The sequence below is a fragment of the Phoca vitulina genome, unplaced genomic scaffold, assembly GCF_004348235.1.
Source record: "Phoca vitulina isolate PV1807 unplaced genomic scaffold, GSC_HSeal_1.0 scaffold9, whole genome shotgun sequence".
NCBI classification, from domain to species: Eukaryota; Metazoa; Chordata; class Mammalia; order Carnivora; family Phocidae; genus Phoca; species Phoca vitulina.
Window position 1 is genome coordinate 53,409,096 of NW_022589712.1, and position 24,894 is coordinate 53,433,989.

The 24,894-nt window shown below is 40.2% G+C and overlaps 2 protein-coding genes across 5 annotated transcripts in view; one reads left to right on the top strand and one right to left on the bottom strand.

The window, feature by feature from the left end:
* Window positions 1-9,559, bottom strand: part of QRSL1 (glutaminyl-tRNA amidotransferase subunit QRSL1) — a 29,405-nt gene extending 19,846 nt beyond the window's left edge. Inside the window, exons 1-4 of the mRNA XM_032408142.1 lie at window positions 9,410-9,559; window positions 1,846-2,005; window positions 1,432-1,530; window positions 303-399 (exon numbers count right to left, since the gene is read on the bottom strand). Coding sequence (XP_032264033.1) covers window positions 303-399; window positions 1,432-1,530; window positions 1,846-2,005; window positions 9,410-9,433 — 380 coding nt within the window. The 5' untranslated portion in view covers window positions 9,434-9,559. The remainder of the gene's footprint in view (window positions 1-302; window positions 400-1,431; window positions 1,531-1,845; window positions 2,006-9,409) is intronic.
* A 58-nt stretch (window positions 9,560-9,617) lies between these two features.
* Window positions 9,618-24,894, top strand: part of RTN4IP1 (reticulon 4 interacting protein 1) — a 48,800-nt gene continuing 33,523 nt past the window's right edge. For 2 of the 4 annotated variants that reach the window (XM_032408145.1, XM_032408144.1), the window contains exons 1-4: window positions 9,620-10,318; window positions 15,950-16,101; window positions 16,879-16,947; window positions 17,845-17,969. In XM_032408145.1, the coding sequence (XP_032264036.1) occupies window positions 10,036-10,318; window positions 15,950-16,101; window positions 16,879-16,947; window positions 17,845-17,969 (629 nt within the window). In that variant the 5' untranslated portion in view covers window positions 9,620-10,035. Of the gene's footprint in view, window positions 10,319-15,949; window positions 16,102-16,878; window positions 16,948-17,844; window positions 17,970-24,894 lie in introns of all 4 variants that reach the window. The other 2 variants (XM_032408143.1, XM_032408146.1) reach the window with 2 other exon arrangements.

The window sequence follows — 24,894 nt, forward strand, 5'->3', positions numbered from 1 at the left end:
AGCCCAATTAAAAAAAAAAGGGTAAAAGATTTGAATAAATACTTCACCAAAGAAGAAACATGGGTAGCAAAATAAACACATGATGTTTAACATCATTAGTCATCAGGGCAATGCAAACTAAAACCAAAATGAGATCTGACCATATACCTATTAAACAATAAAACATAATCTCACAGAGGGACTGAGAAACTGGCATTAGAGTCCTCAAGAAATCACCTCAGGGCTTTTGGGTACCTACATTTAATGAAATTAAAGACAAAGATGAAAGAAAAACAAGGGAAGAGAATTTTAATTTTACTTACCCCATTGCAAACTCATCTAAATTTGTTTTTCCCAGCAGGACAGCTCCCTTATCCAACAACTTCTGAACAACTGTAGCATTGTAAGGTGGTACATAACCTGAAAAAATTAAGTTATTTTTATTGTAGGAGAGAAAAGAGTGAACATGTAAATCACACGCAAGAAACAAGATTTTAAACTACAACTAAGCTATTGATATTGACATGTATTAATTATTCCTAATTTGAGTAGCAGGTCATACTTTCTTCCAAAAGCTAGTTAATTTTAATCTTGCTACTGCTAATTGCTCCATTTTCCGAAGGCAATGGTATATTCACTATTTTTATCATCTAAAAACATTAACAGTTACTGCTACACAATACTGAATGATACAGATGTACCCAATTCATTTGAAACTAATAGCACATCATTAATTTGCTCATTGTACTTGAAATGCTATATCCCATAGTAATTTTTTATCTATTTCCAGTCAGAAATAGATCTTTATTCTCAACTGAAATTTCATCTAGTGTGTACTCCAAGACAATATCAACAATCTAACTATCAGAGGAACCTGGGGCATATTCCTCATAGACTTTCTTTTAGTGTGTAGCACTCTGAACAAGATTCTGCCATGTCTTTTTCCTTCTAGGATCCAGAAATCTTGAGAAACAGGTTTCCTTTTGACCTACTAAACTGTAAAGAATAAAACTAAGCATCACTATATACTCAGATAAATATAGTGATATAAGAGATGGAGGAGTTGGGAAAGAAAAAACAACTAGACAATAAAAGTGAATCCTCAGACCACCCTCACGAGAGGGGTGATGACAGCCCCTTCCTCCCTAGTCCCGTGGTATCGATGAGTGGGAGTCAGAGGGCGCTGAGTGTGTGTGTGGTGGTCAGTCAGTAAATCTCCCTAAGTAGGATTTCTAAAACATCCTAAATAGGATATATCCATTAAGCTGGCCTACCTCTAAGGGATAATTTTGAATTCCGAAAGAGCCAATAGTAAAAATATTCCAGCCTAAGTACTTCTTTTGCAGATATAATTAGTCTGAGAATACTTTGGTGCTTTAGTATCTTATCTTTAATTTAAGCTGAAAAAATAGTTTCATAAAACTATTAATGCTCTGGTTGATTAAACTTTACCTTTCAGCATGTTTGATGCACATGTTGTCTCAATGCCAGACGTGCTAAAGTTGTCTTTTACTGCAACGGGAATTCCATCTAAATCCCCAAGTGAGTGACCTGCGTTAAAAAGCCAAAAGAATAGGAGCTACATCCAGAATATAAAGACACATTAATACTAGTTATTACAATAACTATTAGTTTTTGGTAAAGATACTTCTTCATAAATCAAGTTGATGTTAGAAATTATTACAGTTGGGCATTAGAAAGCATCACATACCCATTAGCCTTATTTTTATTGTACCTCATGGCAAGTTCTTTAAATAAGGCTATGTTTTATGTTAAAAAGCCTCACTTGACAAATGGAGACTGCTACATCCAATTAAATTCTTTCTCTAGGGATATGCCAATTAAGTAAAATTCACAGTAATTTACCTTTCTTGTATCTTTTCTCCGATTCTTCAGCTTGCTTTAAGGCCACCTCTTCTGATACAGTAATGTAAGCATTTAGAAATTTGGTCTTCTTGATAAGGGAGAGACATTTTTGACAGAGCTCTGTTGGAGTAATGTGGCCTTGTTTCAGTGCTGTAGAAACCTGTAATATATACAATTCAAAAACCTTTTACTGAGGGGTGGGGGCATAGGTTAGCCCGGGGATGGGTATTAAAGAGAGCACATACTGCATGGAGCACTGGGGGTTACAGGCAAACAATGAATCAGCAAAAACTAAGGATGGAATGTATGGTGATTAACATAACATAATAAAATAAAAAAAAACTTTTACTGAGGCTGCAGAAGATACAAGTATTATACTGAGTGGGCAGATAGAGTGCTGAAGTGTAAAATGTTGAAGTGAAGAGAACTCTATACCTCGGGAGTATAGTGAATGAGGGTGATGCACCCATCAGCCTGAGTAGGGGTGAACGGGGTGGGGGGAGGCTTGGCGTGGGTGGGGCATGGGGGGGGCAAGCCGGGAACACAGGCAATGCAGAGTGAGAGCAACAGCTGGACAAGGCCCTGCAGGGCCTTATGACTCGAAGTGAGATCTTTATGTTTTACTGCAGAATTCGAGTAAGAGCCACTACAAGTTGAGAGAAATGCTTATAAAATACGGGTTCAAAAGCAAACTAAAACCAAACTTCTCCGCAATCCTGTCTTGGAGGCATTAGAAAGGCTAGTAAACAAAGTGTTAAGATAAACTGCACCACAAGTGACCAGAATCTATATGTTTATAGTAAGCGAAGCTTGAAGTGATGACTATTTAATACTTCCCGGAGGAAGTAATAGTAAGTACTTACTAATTAGATAAAAGCAATGAACAATAAGTCAAAGATGACACCAAAGCTTTGCAGATTATCTGAACAGAGTTGGATGAGATGGGGGCTTGGGGAGAAGGTGGATGGGTGGAGTAATGTTTATTGAGTATTTACCAAGAGCCGGATACTGTTGCTTTACGTGCATTACTACCTCCCTTCACCTTAACACAACCATGTAAGTTATATCTTATTAACCTCATTTTACAGATGCAGAAACTGAAGCTCAGAGAGGTTAGTGATTTGTCCGAAGGCACACAGCAGTACAGGGTAGAGGGAAGGTCATAAACACGTGCTCTTCCACTATCTCTCTCTGCGCTACAGCAAGCTTAGTCTGTCCTCTGAGCTGACTGCACCTTCAGGTGTCCGACATCCACCAAGCAACAGGAGTTTGCATTTGAGGAGAAAATCTGCATATCATCTGCTCTCAGCTGTTGATTAAATCATCAAAGCGGCGGTATTCTTAGGGCTGAGGGTTTTAGGGGAGCAAAGCAGTGGCAATAGGCCACGGAGAGGTCCCCTCAGGCTGATGCACAAGAGGAGGAAAGCGTCGCCAAGGGGCGGCTGGGGGAGGGGCCCTGCAAGGGGCAGGGCAACTGGGCTATGCCATGGCCAAACTGGTAATGAAGAAAATTATGCCTGTCTTTCTTTGCCTCCCCTCAAGTCTCCTAATGCCTACTATCCTCAGGCTGCTTCCTGACTTGCCAGCTGGTATAAGAATACAAGGGAAATGAGTTACGGTGGTGGTTACAAGGGCAAGAAATGAGACTGTCCAGGAGCACTCATTTTAAATGGTGCTGATCTTCATTAGGACCATTCTTAGGAAATCCAGATTTGAGAAAGTCAGTAAGAGAATTGGAGAAGGGAAATGAAAACAAAGATGGTAACTAGCTAGAATGGCCTGAGTATAAGGAGTGTGAAATAGAACAGTGCAGCTTCCCTGGGGCAAAACTGAAGGTGGCGTAGCTGAATATAAGATGAAATCAACTATAAGAGTTTTTGTTAAACCAAATTCGTTCTCCCTGACTTTTCTCTAATGGAAAGTAGGCTTTTCCTTGAGACCCCTGCTGGTCCTGCAGCTTTCTCAAGAGATGACTGCTTTAGCTTCTACCCACCATAGACCAGAGTCCAGTGGGGGAAGGGAGAATGTGCAGGCAGGCATCCTCCTCATTCCTCAATGCCTTCCTCTTCCCTCTTTGTTCAAAAGTCCCAGCTCAGGTGAAGTACAGGCCTTGGGGGAGCTTATATCACTCTCCTTGGGGTGTGAATCCACCGTCTCCCGAGTACTCCTTTTCATTCATTGAAGATTCTCGCACTTAGCTCCCTTTAATCTTTACCATGGCTCCTGCTGTTATTCTGGTTGACTTCAGACTTCAAGTAACGTACACTGACACCTGGCCTCTCAGTTCTTGACCTCATTTCAGGCAAACTTTTCCTTCACCTTGCCCCAGTTACCAACTCAGCTCAGACTACATCATTACCAGTATCTCTAGAACCTCCAAAACCTCAATTTTAGTTATCCCACACCTCCTGTCCACTCAGCTTATTTGCTCAACCATCCACATGGTCAAGAAAAACATGGGGACCTCAGTCCTACAACTGCAAAGAAACAGAGCCTTCCAACAACCAATGAGGTTGAAAGAGGACCCTGAGCTTCAGATGAAACCACAGCCTTGGCTGACCCCTTGATTTCAGCCTTGTGAGACTCTTGTGAGCAGAGAACCCAACTACTCCATTTCTGGACTCCTGACCCACAAAACTGTAAGATGATAATAGGATTATCTTAAGCCAAAAAGTTTATATTAATTTGTTAGGCAGCAAGAGAAAAATAATACACTTTCTTAGAAAAATTAAGAAATCTTCCTCAGGAGCCACTCTTCTTAGCAACTAGGGGAAGAGATCACTGTAAATACATATAATTTAGTAAATTTGTCCCTATAACAAAATTAATGTCAATAATAGCACTTAGTTCTAGGCATTATCCTAGATGCTTTATATTTCTTTTCAAGATTTTTAAAATTTTATTTTAATTCCAGTATAGTTAGCAGTGTTCTATTAGTTTCAGGTGTACCATATAATGATTCAACAATTCCATACAACACCCGGTGCTCATCACAGTAAGTGCCCTCCTTAATCCCCATCATCTATTTCATCCATCCCTCCACCCAGCAATGCTTTACATTTCATTTAATCTTTATATCCACTATGAGGGGCTGATATTCTTATTTTCTTTTTACAGATAAAAAAACTAACATTCTTGCTTGAGGTCACAAAGCTATAAAGTAGCCGAGCTGCTGGGATTCAACCAAGGCCTGTTCTTGTTTCCAAATCCCATGCTCTGGACCACTATACTATTAACTTTACAGAGAGCATCAGAAGTTCACTTAGGAAAAGAACCACCTTTTAAAAAGAATTGTCTTGATAAATGCTGAAGGTATAGGAGAGCCCTTGAGGCCTGAGTGTCCAGTTGACTGGAACCCATTAACACACTCCATTCACGCTTTTGTCTCCAATGTTTCAAGAAATTGCATCAGGATCACTAGCAACCTCACATTCCTAAATCCAGCAGTCAATGCTCAGTCCTCATCTTACAAGTACTTTTCAGCAGCATTCAACTTAAGAGAACACTCTCCTCCTGAAGCTTTTTCACTTGTGTTTCAGGACACCAAGACCTGGTTTTCCTCTTGCCTTACTGACCATTCCTTCAACGTCTCTTTTGCTGGCTCTGCTTCCTATTGCTGACTCTAAATGTTGGAAAGTTTTAGGCCTTCTTCTATTTTTGTACTCAATTCCCCGGGTGTTCTTATCTGGCCACACACTTTTATTATCTTCTATACTCTGGCCACTTTATATCCTCATACCTAGCTGCCTTTCTGATCTCCAAACTCCTAGATAGCCACCTGCTTAAATGACTTCTTCACCTGGATAGCTAGCAGACATCTCCACATTAACATGCCCAGAACAGAAGTCTTGATAACTTTCCTCCTTCCAAATATGCTTCCTAAGAGTCCTTCCTGAATGGGGGTCCTCAAAAAACTAAAAACAGAACTATCATATGATCCAGCAATTCCAATTCTGGGTATTTAGTCGAAGAAATGAAAACACTAATTCGAAAAGATACATGCACCCTTTTGTTCATTACAACATTATTCACAATAGCCAAAATGTGGAAACAACCTGTCCATTGATGGACGAATGGATAAAGAAGATGTGGTATATGTACGGTGGAATATTAGCCATTAAAAAAGAATGAAATCTTGCCATTTGTGACAACATGGATGGACCTTGAGAGTATTATGCTAAGTGGAACAAGTCAGAAAAAGACAACGTTATGATTTCACTTACATGTGGAATCTAAAAAACAAAACAAAACTCATAGAAGCAGAGAACAGACTGATGGATGCCAGTAGGGAAGGAGGTTAGGGGATGGGCAAAATGGGAGAAGGTACAAGAGGTACAAACTTCCGTCATAAAATAAATGTCATGGGGATATAATGTACAACATGGTGATTATAGTCAACAATATTGTACATTATGTAACTTTATATGGTGATCGGGAAAAACTAGACTTATTGTGATCATTTTGCAGTGTATACAAATACCAAATCATTATGTTGTACACCTGCAACTAATATAATGTTCTATATCAATTACACCTCAATTAAAAAAAAAATGGGGGGAAAAAAAACCTCTTCCTCATCTTGATGTTACCACTTTCCCAACTGCCCAGGTCAAAAATCTAACCATCCTCCTTCATTCTTCTCTTTCCCTCAAACTCTGTATCCAGTCCATCAGCAAGCCCTAACTTAAAAAACAATCCCATTTCACATTATCTCTATGGCCACCCCATCTATGCTGCCATCATCTCTTGCCTTCTAACTGATCTTCCTGCTTCCTCGCTTGCTTTCCTACAGACCATGTCTTTAGGAATAACCTGAAGGAGCTTTTTAAATTTTAAATCAAATCATATCCACATACTCACAAATTTCCAGAGGCTTCTCATTACACTTAGAATAAAATCCACACTCCTTAGCACGGCCTAAAGTTTTCCATGATCTGGCTCCTGTTTATCTCTCTAACCTCATCTCCCACTATTCTCCTCTTCATTCACATTTATCTAGGCATGCTGGCCTTCTTGCAACTCCTGAATGTGTCAACCTTGCTCTTGCTTCAGACCCTTTGCACTTACTGTTCCCTCTGCCTGGAATACTATTCTCCCAGGCCTTCCCGGGGCTTCCCCTTCATATCCTTTAGATCTCTTAAGAGAAACCTTTCCTGACCACTCCCAACACATCTGGCTCCCCCCACGAGTTCTCACACTGTGGCCTGCCTAGTCTTTCTTCATAGTACTTATACTACCTGTGATTATATTATTTACTTAAAAAAAAAACAACTTCTTTAATGCCTGTTTCCCCACAAAAATGCAGGCTTCATGAAGGCAGGAACTTCTGTTTGTCTTCAATGTTAATTCCATGTCTGGAACACAGAGGTGCTCACTAAATGTTAGTTGAATGAATGAATACCCGAGTTATTTAAAATTTGGAATCTGTTTTCCCATAGAACAATAATTAAGTGTTCTTAGGTAGACCCCCAACAAGCCTATTCAATATATAATTAATAACTTTAGGATTAATATTAGCCTGATGTCTGGCTCCTAGAAACACTGGGAAGATACCACAAAAGAGGAAGGTGAAAGTGAGACTCCTCCTCTTTCCTGAATGTACCTGCATAAAACTTGAGAAATAGGACTTTTACCTCCCATCTGGCACGTTACCTCCTTTTAGTGCTTCCTTCCAGGCCCCCTCTGTTACTCTAAGCCTCACTTAGGTCCCCAACATTGCCTCAAAACTCTAGTTTCCAGCTCCTCTCCCAAATTTCCTCCCCAGCAAATTTTCCCTTTCTTCAATTGATTATATCAACTAGCGTGGGATGGAGAGAAATTTTATTAAACTATTATAACTCACAACAATGGGTGAATAAATCATTCGACCCTGCAAGGCATCTTTATGTATTTAAAAGAGAACATGTACTAAAATAATTAATCTCTAATTGGTAGAATTTGGGATGTATAATGATCTGAGAAAAAATACAAAGCGGAGAGAAGATATTTTTTGGGCTGGGAAAATGACTACCAAATAATGTTTTGTGCACAGTAGGCATCAACAAATATTTGTGAAAGAAGTAATTAAGTGAAAGTAATCCTGTTCAGGCAACCTCTTGTGTACCTTAGGTCAGCTCTCCTGTTTTTTTTCCCCCTGGAGGCAAAAGTTGTTTCTCACAGGGGCTCATTCAACACCACCAGAAAGGGGTGGCACAAAAGACGGGGTGCTGAAAGGGGAAAGGGCAGAGAAAGGAAATACTGTATTTTTATAGGTTGCATTTCATTTTAAAACTAGTTTTTGGTGTTTCGTTTTTTTTTTTAAGAACAAATTGGATTCTTTAGTAGAGGAATTTACTGTACAGAAATATGCAGTAGAGGCCAGAAGCCATATAAAATGGTAAAATACTAATGTATTTTGGGAAAGGACTATATTATTAAATGCCTGTCAATTTTAAGTTATGATAATTTATAGCTTTCTAAAAGGCTACCATATGGGGGGGTGGAAGATTTCCCAGGTGAAGATACAACAGGAAGATGGAAGGCAGGATAGGTCCTCAACACCTACTTACCAGCAGAATCACCTGGAGCTTTGGTTAAACCATATAATCTGGTCCTCAAATCACACAGCTGCCAAAGTGGGACACAGCTGTGGTTTTAACAAGAACCTGATGTGATTCTTGTAAGAGTGGGCCTGCAGACAGTTCTCAAGGTTGAGAGATATGGGCCAGAAAGCAAGGAGACATGAACTGAAGCCTTAACAGCAGAGAGTAAGTGAAGAAAACAATTTCCAGACATAAATTCCAAAACAGAATTAACAGGGCTTAGTGATTTATTGGATATGACAGATGAGAAAGAATGTAAGGGCAACTGGGATTAAAAGTTGTGCCATTAAAAAGAGAATATTAAGAATTCAGAAATCAGGTTTTTGTTTTTTAAGGTGGAAATTGAGAAATAAGAAGTGGTCCTATTACAATGCTGAAGTCAACTTTGGTTAAATTAAGTGGAGGTGGTTATGGGGCATTTGGAAGAGATGTCCAGGGGGCACTTACAAATATTAGACTAGAGTTTAAAAATGATGGCTAGGACATGAAGACACAGGTGAGAGAATCATTAGTATCTTAGTGGTAGATGAAGTCTAGAGAATATGTCAAGGCGGGGCGGGGCGGGGGGACTAAAAATTACTCGTTTGTATTTTGCAAAGTACAGATCTGCTGAGCCTCTTAGCGAGAACTGCATCAGATGAGTGTCGGGGACAGAAGGAGACTGAAGTGGACTGGCGGAGCGCACTCTAAGAGGCCAGAGTGGGTCTTGGGTCTGACCCAAGCCTTAGCAACATCTAATTGAGAAGCCGCCGTATACTTCCACCGCACAGCTCCGCGCTAAGTCTCCCTTGCTGAGGTCTTAACTCCAGAATGGGGTACAGAGAGTACAGCTGAAGGCCCCAAAGGTCTGAAGCACCCACCCAGTTCCAGGAAAGGAGACGGCGAGGCTGACTAAGATGCGAGTCAGACCCGGGGGCTCCTTGTCCACGGAATCCGCGAATCTTTCTGACCTCCCTGGGCCCTCAGCAGCCAGTTCCACTCACTTCTCGGAGGGTCCGGCCCAGCATGGTCCTCGTGCCCAGCCTGCCACCATAAGGCCCAGGTGACAAGGAGGAATAAGAGAGGTCAACACCCGCGCCGGGGTCACACGGGCGCAGCCATCTTTGATCGTCATTGCACCTTTCAACACCGACTACTTAGATTGGTCGAATTGCAGCTCGGGGAAATGATCTTTGCACGCGATTGGTTGGCGCCGCAAAGCAACTCCTGCGGCGAAGGAGAGCGGGCCGTAAGGAGACTCGGGCTAGGGTCTCGGAGGGAGTCGGGGAGACTCTGATTCTCTGTGGCGTCTGGGTCGCGAGCGGAGTTAGCTTATCCTGCCGGGGGCTCCCGGGACAGGGCTGGATTCTAGGGGTTTTGTTTTTGCTTTTCAAAGGGGAGGGGGTGTGAGGAAGGAGGAGAATGGACAGAATATTGACTGGAACGTTAATTGGGGCTTTTCAGATGGGAAGAGCAGAATAATTCCATATTCTTCTCCTTCATTTGCTCCATTAGTTAGGCTGACTTCATTTTTGAATTCTCAACTTTGAAATCGGCCAGTGTGTTTGATTCACGGGTTGGAGTTCGATCCCATTTAAATGCATTTTAATTAGGGCACGCAGTTCAACTGATGTTTACGATGGAATTTCTGAAGACGTGTGTACTTAGAAGAAATGCATGTACTGCGGTTTGCTTCTGGAGAAGCCACGCCGTACAAAAAGTTTTAGTTGGAAAGATTAGTACTACCTCTTCAAGGAGCACTGTCATGCCCGCCTGGGTGATAGATAAATACGGGAAGAATGAAGTGCTTCGATTTACTCAGAATATGATGATACCTGTCATACACTATCCAAATGAAGTTATTATCAAAGTTCACGCTGCAAGTGTAAATCCTATAGATGTTAACATGAGAAGTAAGTTTTCGAAAGACATTCCTCCTTACCTTTCTTTTTTTAAAATTCAAAATTTCATCAGGGATCAGTTTTAAAAATTCACTTGTTATTTGACTACACTTCTTTGGTTAACACGAAGGAATAGTTTAGGTATTTGCCAGTATCTCAGATATTATTTGTTAAGTTTTTGAAATTGCCGTGTTCATGGTTTACTTTAGTCTTTTGCAAAATATAAGCAAATATACCTTTTGAAATGTTTCCATGCTTCCTTAAAATGTAAATTGGAATTTGAGTTAATTTGGGTTCCACAGCTAACTTTTTGTTCTCTTCTCCTGGGAACTTGGTGGTATTCTGAGGGCTGTTGCAGGTTTTGGAGGTATGATTATGTTTTCACATCAGTTCAGAATTTGCATTTTTATAATAATTCTTTGCTCTCCCACTATTCACATCTTTATTGGTGCAGTGGGCGAAGCAGGACAGGTGCCCGATACACAGTCACAGTACTTTCCTCATTTCTGCTGTTGAATTTTGCCCTCTGCACTTAAAATACCCTTTCCTGTATGCTTCATCCTAAATGGGAATGTTACCATCTTAATTTCTGCTGGGGAATATTGACAAAGCTTGAAGAGCACTATATTCCTTAAGAATATATACACCATGCAGTTAGTATAATGCTGAAAAGACTGATTACTACTTGAGAATTTAACTTTGGGGAGAAAAATGACAAAAATATTCCTCACCCACGTCTTCTGAAAAAATTTTTAAAAATCTCTTGGGATGATTGGTTAGTTAACTTCCTTGTTATAAATAAGCTGCCATATGCAGTTTAATTTAACTGTAGGTATGTGTTTTGAAGGCCTGTATGTAACTTAGAGTTCTTATCAGATTGCCTTGTAATAGTTACTGTATGTGAACTATGTGTGATTAATTAAATTTCTTGGTTTATATGAACCAATTATAAAATTAGAATTAATGATAAAATGAATCATTTTGCAAAATTTATGGAGAAGTTTGAAAGTGTTGAGGCTGAAATTTTCACATTTTTCCTCCTATTTTCCAGGAGCTGTGTGATGATTAGGGTGTCAGTTCTCAAGTGTTTTGGTCTTAAGATCTCTTTACCCTCTTGATAATTACAATGGGCTTTTGTTTGTGTGAGTTATAGCTATCAGTATTTACCTTATTAGAAATTAGAAGAGCAAATTTAAAATTTTTATTCATTTAAAAATGCAGTAAACTCCTTTGGTGTTAACAGTACAAAATTAAATCAGGTTAGAAGTATAAAATGATATAAAGGGACACCTGGGTGGCTCAGCCGGTTAGGCGGCCAGCTCTTGATTTCAGCTCAGGACATGATCTCATGGTCCTGGGATCAAGCCCTGCATCGGGCTCCCTGCTCAGGGGAGAGTCTGCTTCTCCCTCTCCCTTTGTGCTCTCTGCTTCTAACTCTTACTCTCGCTCAAGTAAATAAAATCTTAAAAAAAAAAAAAAACCTCTTAGGCTCCTCAAAAAGATCTTGGGGATGTAAAAACTTAGAGAACTGCTGGATTAGGGAAATAAAGTCCAGTGTCTCGGTCTTTAGGTTTGTTTATTTTTTTAAGATTTTATTTTTAAGTAATCTCTATACCCAACACAGGGCTTGAACTCACAACCCTGAGATCAAGGGTTGCACGCTCTACCAACTGAGCCAGCCAGGCACCCCTTGGTCTGTAGGTCTTTTGGCTCCAATTTTTAATGTTGCTATTTTTAACTTAGTGACTATATCTGGACCTGGGCTGTCCAATATAGTAGCCACTAGTCACAGGTGAGTGTTGAGCTACTGAAATGTGGCTAGTTTGCAATGAGATGTTAGTGGAAAATACACACTGGATTTCAAACAGTAAGAAAAGAATGTAAAATATCATTAATTTATATTGATTACACATTGACCTGATACTATTTTGAATATATTAAATAAAATACTAAGATTAATCATTATTTTTTAGTGGCTACTAGGAAACTTAAAATGACATATGTGGCTTGCATTATATTTCTATTGGACCGTGCCAATCTAGGCAGTGTGAGGAATAGCTATTACACACGTCTTTGTGGGGCAGGGGTTTGAGGAAAGACTTGGACTCTTAAAGTGCTTATAGCTAGAAAGCTCCCTATTAAGGATGAATTGAAATGTCTTTACTATGATTGTCCCATGAAATCCACATTTATATTCTTTTTATTTGCTCTGAAGTAAGAGGTGCTACTGCTTGTTGGCTATAGTGTTTTACTTTATTCATTTACATTGGGTATGAAGATAATTTATTTTTTATAGGCTATGTCTTTTAAGTGGTGGGTTTATACCCAATGATCAGTATGTTTTTTCATCTCCCTTGACTGTAAATCCTTTGGAGGTAGATCCCATGTTCTACCAACCACTAACTGTTTCAGCACTTCACATATGTGGTTATCATTCAGTCTTTATTTTTGTGTCATTTTTTATTTTCATTTTAACTTAAGATTGCAAACTAAAATTAGTGGTGTTCTAACCCTGAGTAATTTGTACATTTGTCTTCTTTTAGATCTGTTAACTTTTAATTTCTTTGAATGCATATGCACAATTTGTTTTGTGTACATTTTAATTTCAGTAGGGTGCCTGGGTCTCGACTTTCTTTGCTGCTATTTAACAATGTAATACCGTGACACGTTTTACTTTTATATGGTATTCTTGAGACCTCTTACTAGTTTTTTATAACTTAACTGAGTAATATTATTTGTAAGTTATATTTCCTGCTCATGGATCCTTTTGTTTAGTTTAGTTTTGTTTTGTTTTTGAGAATGTGTGATTGTTGTTGCAGGAGATACCTGAAATGGTAGCTTGCAGAAATAAAATAATGAGTAGAAGTTTATAAACTGTGGGGAGCCGTTATTTCCCTTAACAAGAATGCAAGGACCTATGAAGCCAGGCTGTTTTTCTGGAGATAGCCACTGTTATTGGACATAAAATCATAAATCATGTAAATGGCTAAATGAATAATCTTAAAATAGAAAAAAAATATATAGCCAACAGCATCATACCAACAATCACTGATTTCTTTAGATGGGATTAAAGTCTGAAATTGATGACCTTAGGATTTTCCAAATCATCCCAACTCTGAGTCAGTTAAACTGGCAACCTCTAACAATGGGATGAAGCTCCTAAGGGCCCCCATTTATTTGTGTCCCCAAGCAGGTTCTCGCTCACTACCAGCTGCGTTCTGGATTTGCGGCTTGTTGGGCTAGTACCAAAGGTGAGTGAGGCAGGGCTACTCTGTTGACCAAGAAAACTTGAGCAACCTTGTCCTGCAGGCTCTGTACCTCAGAAAGGACTGAAGCCTTTTTTGTAGCTCTGAAGCCGTAGCTACACTCTGACATGGCTAAATACCCGCTTTTGTTGCTCATACCACATAGGAATTTCAGTGAGTAATTGTTTAATTGTGTTTTAGTTATGGAAAAGGAATGTAAGACAGGAAAAGTGAAACGTGACTTCCGTGAGTATTACATGTGAAGTTGTTTTTTCCCCTGATGGGGGGGTGCACTCCTAACTAGCCAGATGGCAAATATGTAATATTGGCATGATGGCCATCAGCTTAGATTTTTCTGGGACTATCCCAACTTTTCAAACACTCTCTCCTACGCATCTTGATTTTTTTTTTTTAATTAGAAAAACAACAACTGCAAGCCACCCACCTGTCCTCTCTCCCTGTATCCTCTACCTTTCCCTCCTGCTATATGGATTAACCTCCTTGTTCCTGTCTAAGGCCAACCCTCCACGTGGGTTCCTGATTCCATCCCCTTTAATCAACTCAGAAGCACTGTTTCAGAAATTCTTTACTGTATCATCAGTCTTTCCCTTTCTACGGGATCATTCTGATTAGCACACAAACTTGATGTTATTTCTCCCCTCTTAAAGAGGAGGAAAAAAAAACACTCAAAAATCCTCTCTCCCTCTCACCTGTGCCCCTCCAGTCACTGTTTCATTTCCGTGCTCCCCTTCATAGGAAAATCTACTTAAGAAAGTTGAATCGTCTCGGGTCTCCAGTTCCTCCCTTCCCCGTTCTCTTTCGAGCACTCTAGGCCACAGCAACTGCCGTCAAGGTCACCGAAGACCTCTGTGTTGCTGGATCAGCTGTTTGGTTTGGTTTTTTAAAAAATGTATGGCATCTTTTGACTTTATCTGAAAAACTGTTTTACCTCTCAGCATTTGACTTTTTTTTTTTTTAAGGTTTATTTATTTTTAGAGAGCCCATGAGCAGGTGTAGGGGGCAGAGGGAGAGGGGGAGAGAATCTCACGCAGACTCCCTGCTGAGTGCAGAGACCAGGGCGGGCTTGATCTCACCACCCTGAGATCAGGATGAGTGGAAACCAAGAGCCACGGACTGAGCCACCCAGCCTCCTCAGCATTTGACTTCTTGAAATGACCCTCTTCCCATGGCCTTCAGCACCCCTCTGCACTGGTCAGGCCTTCTCAGTCTCCTTTGCTGGTTTCTCCTCATCCTTATGATCTAATGTGCCACCTCTGCGGGTGGGTGGGGGGAAAGGGGAAACTCACAGAGTGGGTTAGTGACTTCGGAGCATAAATTGTGGTACATGACACAAGAAAGGTGGAAAAAGTGGAAAGAGTGCTTATCTTGGAGAGCCTCACCTAGCTCATTTCTCTGTTCTCAGAGAAATGTCAAGCGGAAGAGGGTATAACAGATAATTTTGTGTCTTAGAAAAGTCATTTTATATGTTGAAGCTTATAATAAACTAGGTTATTGTAGATAGCCAGTTTATTTGAAACAAAAGTTATGATTAGAATGTTTTCAGCTCTATTTAGCTGATATTTATGTAAAATTTAAAAAATAAAGATATAAGTCAAATTAACTGCTTTATTATCCATCAGAATAGAGGTAGTCAAACTTTTTTTTTCCCCTCACTCACGAATCTATGCACTTATTTCAGAGGTGCCCCCCAAAAACATTTTTGGGGATGTGGGGAACATTATCCCTAGACCAAGGTTAGGCATGGATACAGTATTTGATACTATTTGTTAACTTCAAACAGTTTTAACATTTATCTTTTTTTTAAAAATTTTTTAAATTAACATATAATGTATTATGTGTTTCAGGGGTACAGGTCTGTGATTCATCAGTCTTACACAATTCACAGCGCTCACCATAGCACGTACCCTCCCCAATGTCCATCACCCAGCCACCCATCCCCCCCACCCCCCCACCACTCCAGCAACCCTCAGTTTGTTTCCTGACATTAAGACAAACCTTATGGTGTATCTCCCTCTCAAACATTTATCTTCTTCACTAGACTTGGCACCAAATGATTTTGTTGTTTAACAAGTTCATGAATTAATAAAGGAAACCATTTTCAGAGAATAAAGTAAAACTATAAAAGGAAATACCAAAAGTTCTGAAGGCCATTTGCGCAATGGTAGCTTTAGATGAACGAGTGGTTATAACTTTGCAAGTAATTTTCTTTGGAAAGAACAACATTCCTTGTTTTTGTGCCTTCGAGTGCGATGATAAAAATTGTGAGGTTGATTATTTTATAATCTACATCTTGAGGATCTAGAATCTGGCATGTAACTCTAGTGGTTTTTAAATCATTTCATTCTTTTGGAGGAAACCGATAAATTGTATTTCACAGGTGGTTATGGAGCTACGGCTTTAAATATGAAACGTGATCCTTTACATATTAAAACCAAAGGAGAAGAATTTCCCCTGACTCTGGGTCGGGATGTCTCTGGTGTGGTGATGGAATGTGGACTCGATGTGAGGTACTTCAAGCCGGGAGATGAGGTGAGTTAACTCCTTTTCTAAATATGTGGATTTCATTTTGCTTCTTTTGGAAGTATTTCTGTATCCTTGACCTTTTTTTTTCTTCAACAAGTATACTGACTGAGCTTTGGGTAGAACCCTCATTTTCTGGGTTCTGTTGTTACATTTTTCACAAACAATTCCAAAAGAGCTTGACTGTACTTGAGCTTTCTAAATCCAGTGCTTAAGAACTGGAAGACTTTAAAATATGTAGGATTGGAACAACTTTTTTTTTTTTTCTCCTTGAAGTCTTTAAATGACAATTTCTACCTTTTGGGTTAGATGGTTTTAAAATAGCTAAAGTTTGGTATAATCACCTGTCACTTGTCACTTTGAACTTTTATACCAAGAAATTAAAGTTGAGCTCATAATAATAGTTAACACTGTTCTAGTTGCTTTTCATAAAATAACACATTTAATCCTTAACGAAGTAAGTACAGTTAGGCACAGTTTACAAGATGAGGAAGCCCAGCTGTAAAGGAAGTGCTAGAGCCAGTATTCAAGCCCCAGAGACTGTGCTCTTACTGGTACTCTTAAGTAGTCCTTAAATACCGTAGGATTTATTAGCATCTGCTTCCAGTGTGGTTTGACTTGATAAATTCAGAATCATACTAAGTACTACATTTATGTTATGTGAAAATAACTCTTGCTTGGCCTGTTGCTGACTTGTGCTTTTTCACAGGGTGGGGTCTGTATCGGGGAAAGCCCTCATGCTGAGCTTTGGTCAGAAAATGTTTCTAACGAAGCTGTGTGTTTCAGGTCTGGGCTGCAGTTCCTCCCTGGAAACAAGGCACCCTGTCAGAGTTTGTTGTAGTCAGCGGGAATGAGGTAACTCCCCAGCTCCGTGCTGAAATGCCATTAGAAAGTATAAACAAAGACTGACAAATATCTCTGAAATAACTGGTTGCTTTTCACATCAGGTTTGTGTTTTATGGGTAGTTTTGAAAGAACTAAGATACAGAATAGGAACTTTTGAAAGAGTAAAAAAAGTATTTGATGTCCTTTAGTAACACTGCCTGCCAAAGCGGCTCTTTGTCTCACGGAGCAGGGATTTGGAGTGAGATCTAGAAACCCTGCTGTGTTTCTCAGTTTTACCCAGAATAAGCAGTTGAAACCAAATATACCAAATGGAGCATACCGGTTAATCATCAACAGAAGCATGGGAGTATCAGGCTTTTTCAAATAACTTTAAAAACAGTCTAATCAAATACAGTCAGGTGGCCTGACAATTTGAATAAAGAGAAAGGGGTTAACATTGAGGAAATTGGCTATAGAGGGGAGGGCAGGAAGGGAAAAAGGGGTATTATTGAGATTAGAGAAAATCTGGAAAGATTATCTTCCACTAAATGGGAGTAAAGGAAGCAGCTGATCTCAAAAACAAATTAGGATGTGTTTATGAGGGCTCAAGGTTTACTTGGATTTATTTCTGGGTATAGTCAGAACTAATGGGATTATCAAATGTGGTCTTCTTATGAAGAATTAAGCAGCTTTATCTGATAATGTAGCCTATAAAATATTACTGAACCTCTTTGAGGCAGGTTGAGTCATTAGGAGAATATTCCTTAGGGATAATCCTGGAGTAGGGTATGCAGTAAACAGTGAACCTGGCAGAATGTTATAGACATATCTATGAAAGTAGTTGGATTCCAATGCAGATAAATATACTTAATTGTGTTCATAGGTTTGCACGTCATTGCTTATTTTAACTGTTGTCTTCAAATTTAGGTCTCTCTCAAGCCTAAATCACTCACTCATACTCAAGCTGCCTCTCTGCCTTATGTGGCTCTAACAACCTGGTCTGCCATAAACAAGGTTGGCGGCCTGAATGACAAGAATTGCCCAGGAAAACGGTAAGTATCAACTGTGTCATCTAAACCTCCCTTCTTTCCTTCTGTTGTAAGGTCTTTCTTTGCAGCAGATTTGTGAGAAGAGTATTAAAATTCAGATCAGATCACTTGCATGAGCAGAGTTGTGGTAACGTTTAAAACAATCTCCAAAAAAACTCTTATTTGTGTCAGTTTGTACTTCTTTTTTTTCTTTTTAAAGATTTATTTATCTTAGAGAGAGTGCCTGAGCTGGCGGTTGGGGGGGGCGCGGAGCAGAGGAAGAGGGGGAGAGAGCATTTTCAAGCAGACTGTACACTGAGCATGGAGCCTGATGTGGGGCTCGATCTCACAACCTGGAGATCATGACCTGAGCCGAAACCAAGGGTCGGATGCTTAACCAGCTGAGCCATCCAAATGCCCCCAGTTTGTACTTTCTTAACCTCATTGTGTTGATTCTTAGCCCAAGCAAATGGGAATTTTTATTTATTTATTTATTTATTTTTTATTTTATTTTTAAAGATTTTATTTATTTATTTGAGAGAGAGAGAATGAGAGACAGCATGAGAGGGAGGAGGGTCAGAGGGAGAAGCAGACTCCCTGCTGAGCAGGGAGCCTGATGTGGGACTCGATCCCGGGACTCCAGGACCATGACCTGAGCCGAAGGCAGTCGCTTAACCAACTGAGCCACCCAGGCGCCCAGCAAATGGGAATTTTTAAATGGAAACATGTAGGTGAACTTCGGGAATCTGAACTTCGTAAAATAATGCAAATTTTTATGTAAATTTCTACAAAGAAGATCCATAGCTTTGATTAGATTCTTTTTTTTTTTTTAAAGATTTTATTTATTTATTTGAGAGAGAGAATGAGAGACAGAGAGCATGAGAGGGAAGAGGGTCAGAGGGAGAAGCAGACCCCCCACTGAGCAGGGAGCCCGATGCGGGACTCGATCCCGGGACTCCAGGATCATGACCTGAGCCTAAGGCAGTCGCTTAACCAACTAAGCCACCCAGGCGCCTCGCTTTGATTAGATTCTTGAAAAGGTTTAAGCATCACCTTATACATTTGCTAAGGAATGATGTCAAGGTACAGGTGTTTTTTCTTTTTTTCCCCCCTACCTCTGCTAGGATTTGCTCTCTGACTTGCAGATTTCTGTGAAGACCAGATATAAAGGGACTGCAAAACACTGATGAATATTCTGGAGTTCTCTTAGGCTTAATGCTTGGCATCCTTTAGGTCAGTTCTTGTGCTTCAAGGTCTTTACTGTTTGAGTTAGCAACAGCACAGGGAGTAGGAATGTCCTAGGTGTGCTTGAGTCCATATCCAGATTCTGCTGCTCTCTAGCTGGGGGGCCCACCTCAGTCACTTCTCTGAGTTTTAAGGGTGAAATGAGAAAACACAAGTAAAACTAGTGGCACAGGCTGTGGCCCATGGAAGCACTCTATCAACGGTGGCTACTCTTATTAACAGTGAGACTGTATTCTTCGTGTTTTAGAAAGTTGGTATGATAGGGAAAACTGATTTTATTTTTTGGCAAGGTACTAAGAACCCCTTAATGATTGTGATAAAGGAGAGCGATCTATAGGTCAACTTTTAATAAAACGAGTTTTTTGATTACTATGGATTAGCGCAGGTCAAATAACTATACTGTTGTGAAACCTTACACTTTACATTTAATGTGTTGGGCTATAAAGGCTTGAATTTAATGAAAGCTTAATAGCTGTATTTCTGAAAGCAGTGTGAAGATGATTCATCTAATGAGCTGCTACCCTTTATTGTAGAATTCAAGGCAAATATTTATTCTAAAGGTCAACCCTGTTTATTTTTTAAGCTTTTGAAGTTATGGTTTAGGTCAACTACTTTGTTTAAATTAAATTAGTCTGGCCACATAGCTTTTTCTAATGGTCTGTCTTCGTTAATAACCTTGCAAAATTCAGGGTTTTAGGCCTTTATTATTACTGTAGGCTCTGCATTGACATTGATGCTTTATTGTTTTTTTTCCTTAAAAACATTAGACTTTTCGGGGCACCTGGGTGGCTCAGTCGTTAAGCGTCTGCCTTGAAAGGTGTACAGGCTCAGGTCATGGTCCCAGGGTCCTGGGATCGAGCCCCACATCAGGCTCCCTGCTCGGCAGGAAGCCTGCTTCTCCCTCTCCCACTCCCTCTGCTTGTGTTCCCTCTCTCTCTGAGTCTCTCTCTGTCAAATAAATAAAATCTTAAAAAAAAACCCCAAAACATTAGACTTTTCATGCCTGCATGACCATCCATGTGCTATGGTTAGAGAACTCTCATTCCTTTTGCCAGGCAGGGCTCTCCAGGCATATTTGTTTTTAGTACCTAGAAGAAAACAATTTAGAAATCACCCTAGTTGTCTTTTCTCAGATACATGAATCTGTGCCCCCATTTTACTGTTGGTCTTGTGGGTAATTCTTTGGTACTGTGTTATCTTCTGTTTAAGCAATAAATGCTTAGAACTGAGGAAATAGAACCCGCGGTCCTATTCTCTACTCTGCTGCTGACTCATCAGGTGACTTGGGCGTGTCATTTCTGGTCTCCGTGCAGTTTCCTCCAGGGTACTGCGTGGAAGATAGTGGCGGTTGTTAGGGGAGCTTTGAGAATTGGAAAGCTTCTACTCTATAAGGTGATTACATGGTGTATTGAGTTGGGGGTGTTCATTGATTTAGCCACATATTAACCAAACTGGAGTGAAATCCATTGTAAAGAGCCTCACTAGCTCGGATCCTGAGGCTCCTGCATTCTCACCTGACCTGTAGGATGCCTTTGTTCCAAGTGGAAGCGAGAGCTTTGGCCCGCAGTGCTCTAGGAAATCTGTTTCCTGAGGTTATTACACACGAGTGGTAATAATGGTCTACCTCTCCCAATTCCTTATTTGTGGGAATCAAATGAGAGGTGTGAGCACCTTAAACTACTATAAAAAAATTTTTACATGAAGAAATTATGACTAAAGTGGGATTTTATTATACATAAACTCAGAGGTTCCAGTGTCCAAAGTGGCTTTTTTCAGTTTGACTATTCATGGTGAATGGTGGAGCGTATTTTGGTTTCTCTAAGACATAATTATTTTCTTTCTATCAGCTGTTGACATTAAGGCATGTTTTAGTCTGCAATAAAGCAGGTCAGTGTTTGTTAACAAGGGCTAATAGTCTATTTTTCTAACTAGTTATTTCAAACAAAACAAAACAAAACAAAAACACCCATCAGCACCGTGGAAGATTTTACAGGATTTCTCTATAACAAACAGCTTTTTCAAATTAAAACAAAGCTTTCTAAGGTAAGGGTTCAGTGTGTTTACTTTTTCCCTTTTTGTTATATAATTGTATTTCTGCAATAACTGAGCATCCATTAACCAAGGTGATAGTTTAATATTGATGTCACATAATATGTCATTTGTGCCCACACTTTGATATTACTAGAAAATGTCAGATGCAATGATTGTTTTCTTACCAGCCCATCCATAGTTTCTTCATGATTTATTAAGTTGGAAAACATAGATAACCTAGGGCTCTCAAGATGATAGAGATGTTTTTAAAAATTGGTTACACCAGATATTTTTTGAAAGCAGTTTAGTCTGATGGTTATATTTATTGGTAGTGTCATGGTACATCTTGAATATTTCATGATCTACCTGAAATTCATCTTTTACTGGGAAAGTTGTACTTTACTCTGTTTGACAGAAGTATTAGAAGGTGTTAGAAATTGAACCATTCCTCTTCCACAAAATAAATTTCACTTTTAAATTGTGTATACTTGAAACTCAATGCAGTGAATTTAGAAATGCTTTTTACTGTTTCTTATTTGAGGTTAGCCTTTATGACAGTAAAATTTTGTCACGTAATTATAAATTGGGTGTCTGATTAATTCTGTTAAAGAATTAGACAGGCTCCAACTTGAAACTATTGGGTTTACCGCCCTCCCCCAACCACTGTGCTTACATGGTAATTATAATACAGCTTCCTTCCTTCAGATGCCTTCTGCCTGTTCTGCACCCCACCACCCACCTGTTTCCCCGCACTCTCCGCTCCCACCGCCCCTGTGGACTTCAGGTTTTCGTTTGCACTTGACTTACGGTTAGAGGGGTAAGGGGAAGAAGAAAGAAGCCTCAGGAGTTTACTTGCTGGGAGAAAATCGTGTGGCCAGGAGGAAGAGGAGAGGGAGGGTGGAGGCTCTGGCCAGTGTGATGCAAATGAGTCTTGCCTCCGCTTCTGGACCTATTTTGCTGGGGCCCCAGGAGGGCTCAGTAGGAATAGTAGGAAACTCTTTCCTGGCACTTTGTGGTTTACAGATGCGCTTTCTGGGTGACTAGGGTACCATCTTGTGAAGCTCAAAAGCCCTCTGCTCTTCGGGGCGCTGTAACTTAGCCTCCAGCCTTGCCAGTGAGCCGCAGCTGTGTCGTGTCGTGTCCCCCCCCCCCCCAATCATAGCTGACTAAGTGGCCAACCTTGTGATCTTTTTCAGTTCTTCTTAGCATTTCACCTCTCTGAAGTATATGGCACTGCTGGCCACTTACTTAAGACTCACTTTTTCCATGGTTTCAGGATACCAGACTCCTTTAGTTTTCCTGCCTTTTTGAACACCTCTTCTAATTTTTCGAGGACCCTCTCTTTCTCCAACCCTTAACTGTTGCATTCCCCCTGTGTCCACTCCATCACGGCTCTGTCTCCCAGAGGTCTCTCACCTGCTCCCAGCTTCTGTTCCTATTATGGTAGTTCGCAGATCTGTTTCTTACCCTAGCCTCTCTGCTGAGTTTCAGTTAGACGTCCCCTTTGTATTTTAAACTCTACTGGTGCAAGACAAGACTGCCTGCCTGCCACGCCGAGTCCTCCTCTGGATTGCTAACATCCATTAACTGGCATTTCCCTTCAGCCAAAACCTGACACTGTTTCCAAACTCTGCTGCCTGCCCCTCCGCAGCGCAAGTCCTTGTTCGTGTCCCGTAAAATTTAGGAAGGCTGTCAAACAGGGGGGAAAATGTCTTCCAAGTTCCTTTAATATGGGGGCTATAAGATTTCAAGGCATTTCAGGTTTTCTTCTGCAGTGAATAGGCCTAAAATACTTTTGCATTTTAATTGACAACCCTCATTTACTAGTTTGTGGTTGAGGTCTTCCCTGTGGTGGTGTCAGATGACAAAAATAATACATACTGACGCATTTATCCTTTACTTGAGGGAAAAGCATGCATAGATTGCAGAGCACAGTACCTCACAGGCATGAAACACCCTTCCTGAGGGAGTTGGGACAAGAGTGAGTTTTATAGGGCGTTAGAAGAGGCAGCACAGAAATGGCATGATTGCCTAGGAGGTCAGTGATTTCCTTATAAGGCTAGCAGGGCGTGTTTTCTAGGGTAAGGCAAGCTAGCTAAAGCTGAGCTGGAGGATTGTGATTGGTGTTAGGTTTCCTTGACAGTGATGCATTCTTTGTAAATGTAGACCGACTTGGGTTTAGATTTATGGCGTGGGCCAGGCCACTGCGGTGGCCTCCATTTTGTGGGTCCTGATCTACGAATTAACTTTATTAGTGGCATATTGTAAGTTTTTACAGGCCTCATAATTGGAAGAATTTTCTACAGACGAGCTTCTGGTTCTGTATATCTCAAACCTTGTTTAACCATTTTCCTCCTTCACTACTTGTATAATCTAGTGCTAGGTACCATGATACTTGGTCTTATCCTAGTAAGACAATAATTTCTTGATGCTTTGTTGTGTCAACTTAGTGGGAAGTAGGAATATTCCTGGAATCTTAAGCCAGGACAGCCTGCAATAACTTAACTCTACTCAGAAAGGACTATGAACCCCATCAGTATTATCCACTAAACCCAAAGCATTTGTATTTCCAAATCTGCTTCCCTCCCACCAAATCGGGTGTTACTTGTCGTGAGGGGAAGCATAATGGAGGGTGTAGAAATGGAAAGAGACAGAAATTTTAACTGATTGTGGTTAATAGAGAAGGAAAAATCATTTTCCCTTTCTGAATTCTCCACCGAGACCTCTGTAATAAAAGATTAACGAGAAAAACAAACGGAAGTTTATTAACATGAATACATCAGGTATATGAGATACCTGGGGAAAATGCACTCATATGGGTAGCGTAGAGTTCAGGCTAAAATCTTTAGCTAAAGACAAAAGAGGAGAAACAGGTAGGGAAGGCCAGTTGTGAAGAGGTTACCAGGAAATGCATGGTAAAATTTGTTATACAGATTTAAGTTGGTGTCCTTTCCACTGATAAGGGTCTAATGTTATCTCTGGGGATTAACCTTTGTCCTTCTTGGTAGCTAGGAGAGGAGGTACACCTTTATCAATTTATGTCCTGCTTTAGGCTACAGAGGAAGGGCAGAGCGCTTTCTTGTATCTGCTTCTTCTTAGCTGCCTTCAGTTTAAAATAATCCTTATGCCAAAGTGGTATATTTTGGGGCAGCATATTCTGCCATCCTTCATTAGCATATCTTTTGCAAATTTTACAAAAATCTATGTTCACACAAGTATTTTGCTAGGGCTCGTCTCAGGGTCTTGTGTAAGTAAAGGGCTTGGAGCTTATGCTTCATTGGAAGGAAAATATGGTTTTCCTCTACTCTTCTAAGTTCTTGCCTGGATCCCCTGTAACAAAAGACAGATTAAAAAGGCAAAAGCACACAAATTTACTTAATACGAGTTTTTTTTTTTTTTTAAGATTTTATTTATTTATTTGACAGAGAGAGACACACAAGAGAGAGGGAACCCAAGCAGGGAGAGTGGGAGAGGGAAAAGCAGGCTTCCCGTGGAGCAGGGAGCCCGATGCGGGGCTCGATCCCAGGACCCTGGGACCATGACCTGAGCTGAAGGCAGGCGCTTAAGGACTGAGCCACCCCACTCCCTTAATACGAGTTTTATGTGATGGGAGACCCTCATGAGGAAATGAGGATGTAAAGAAGTGGTTAAGCCTGAGTGTTTTTATGCTATT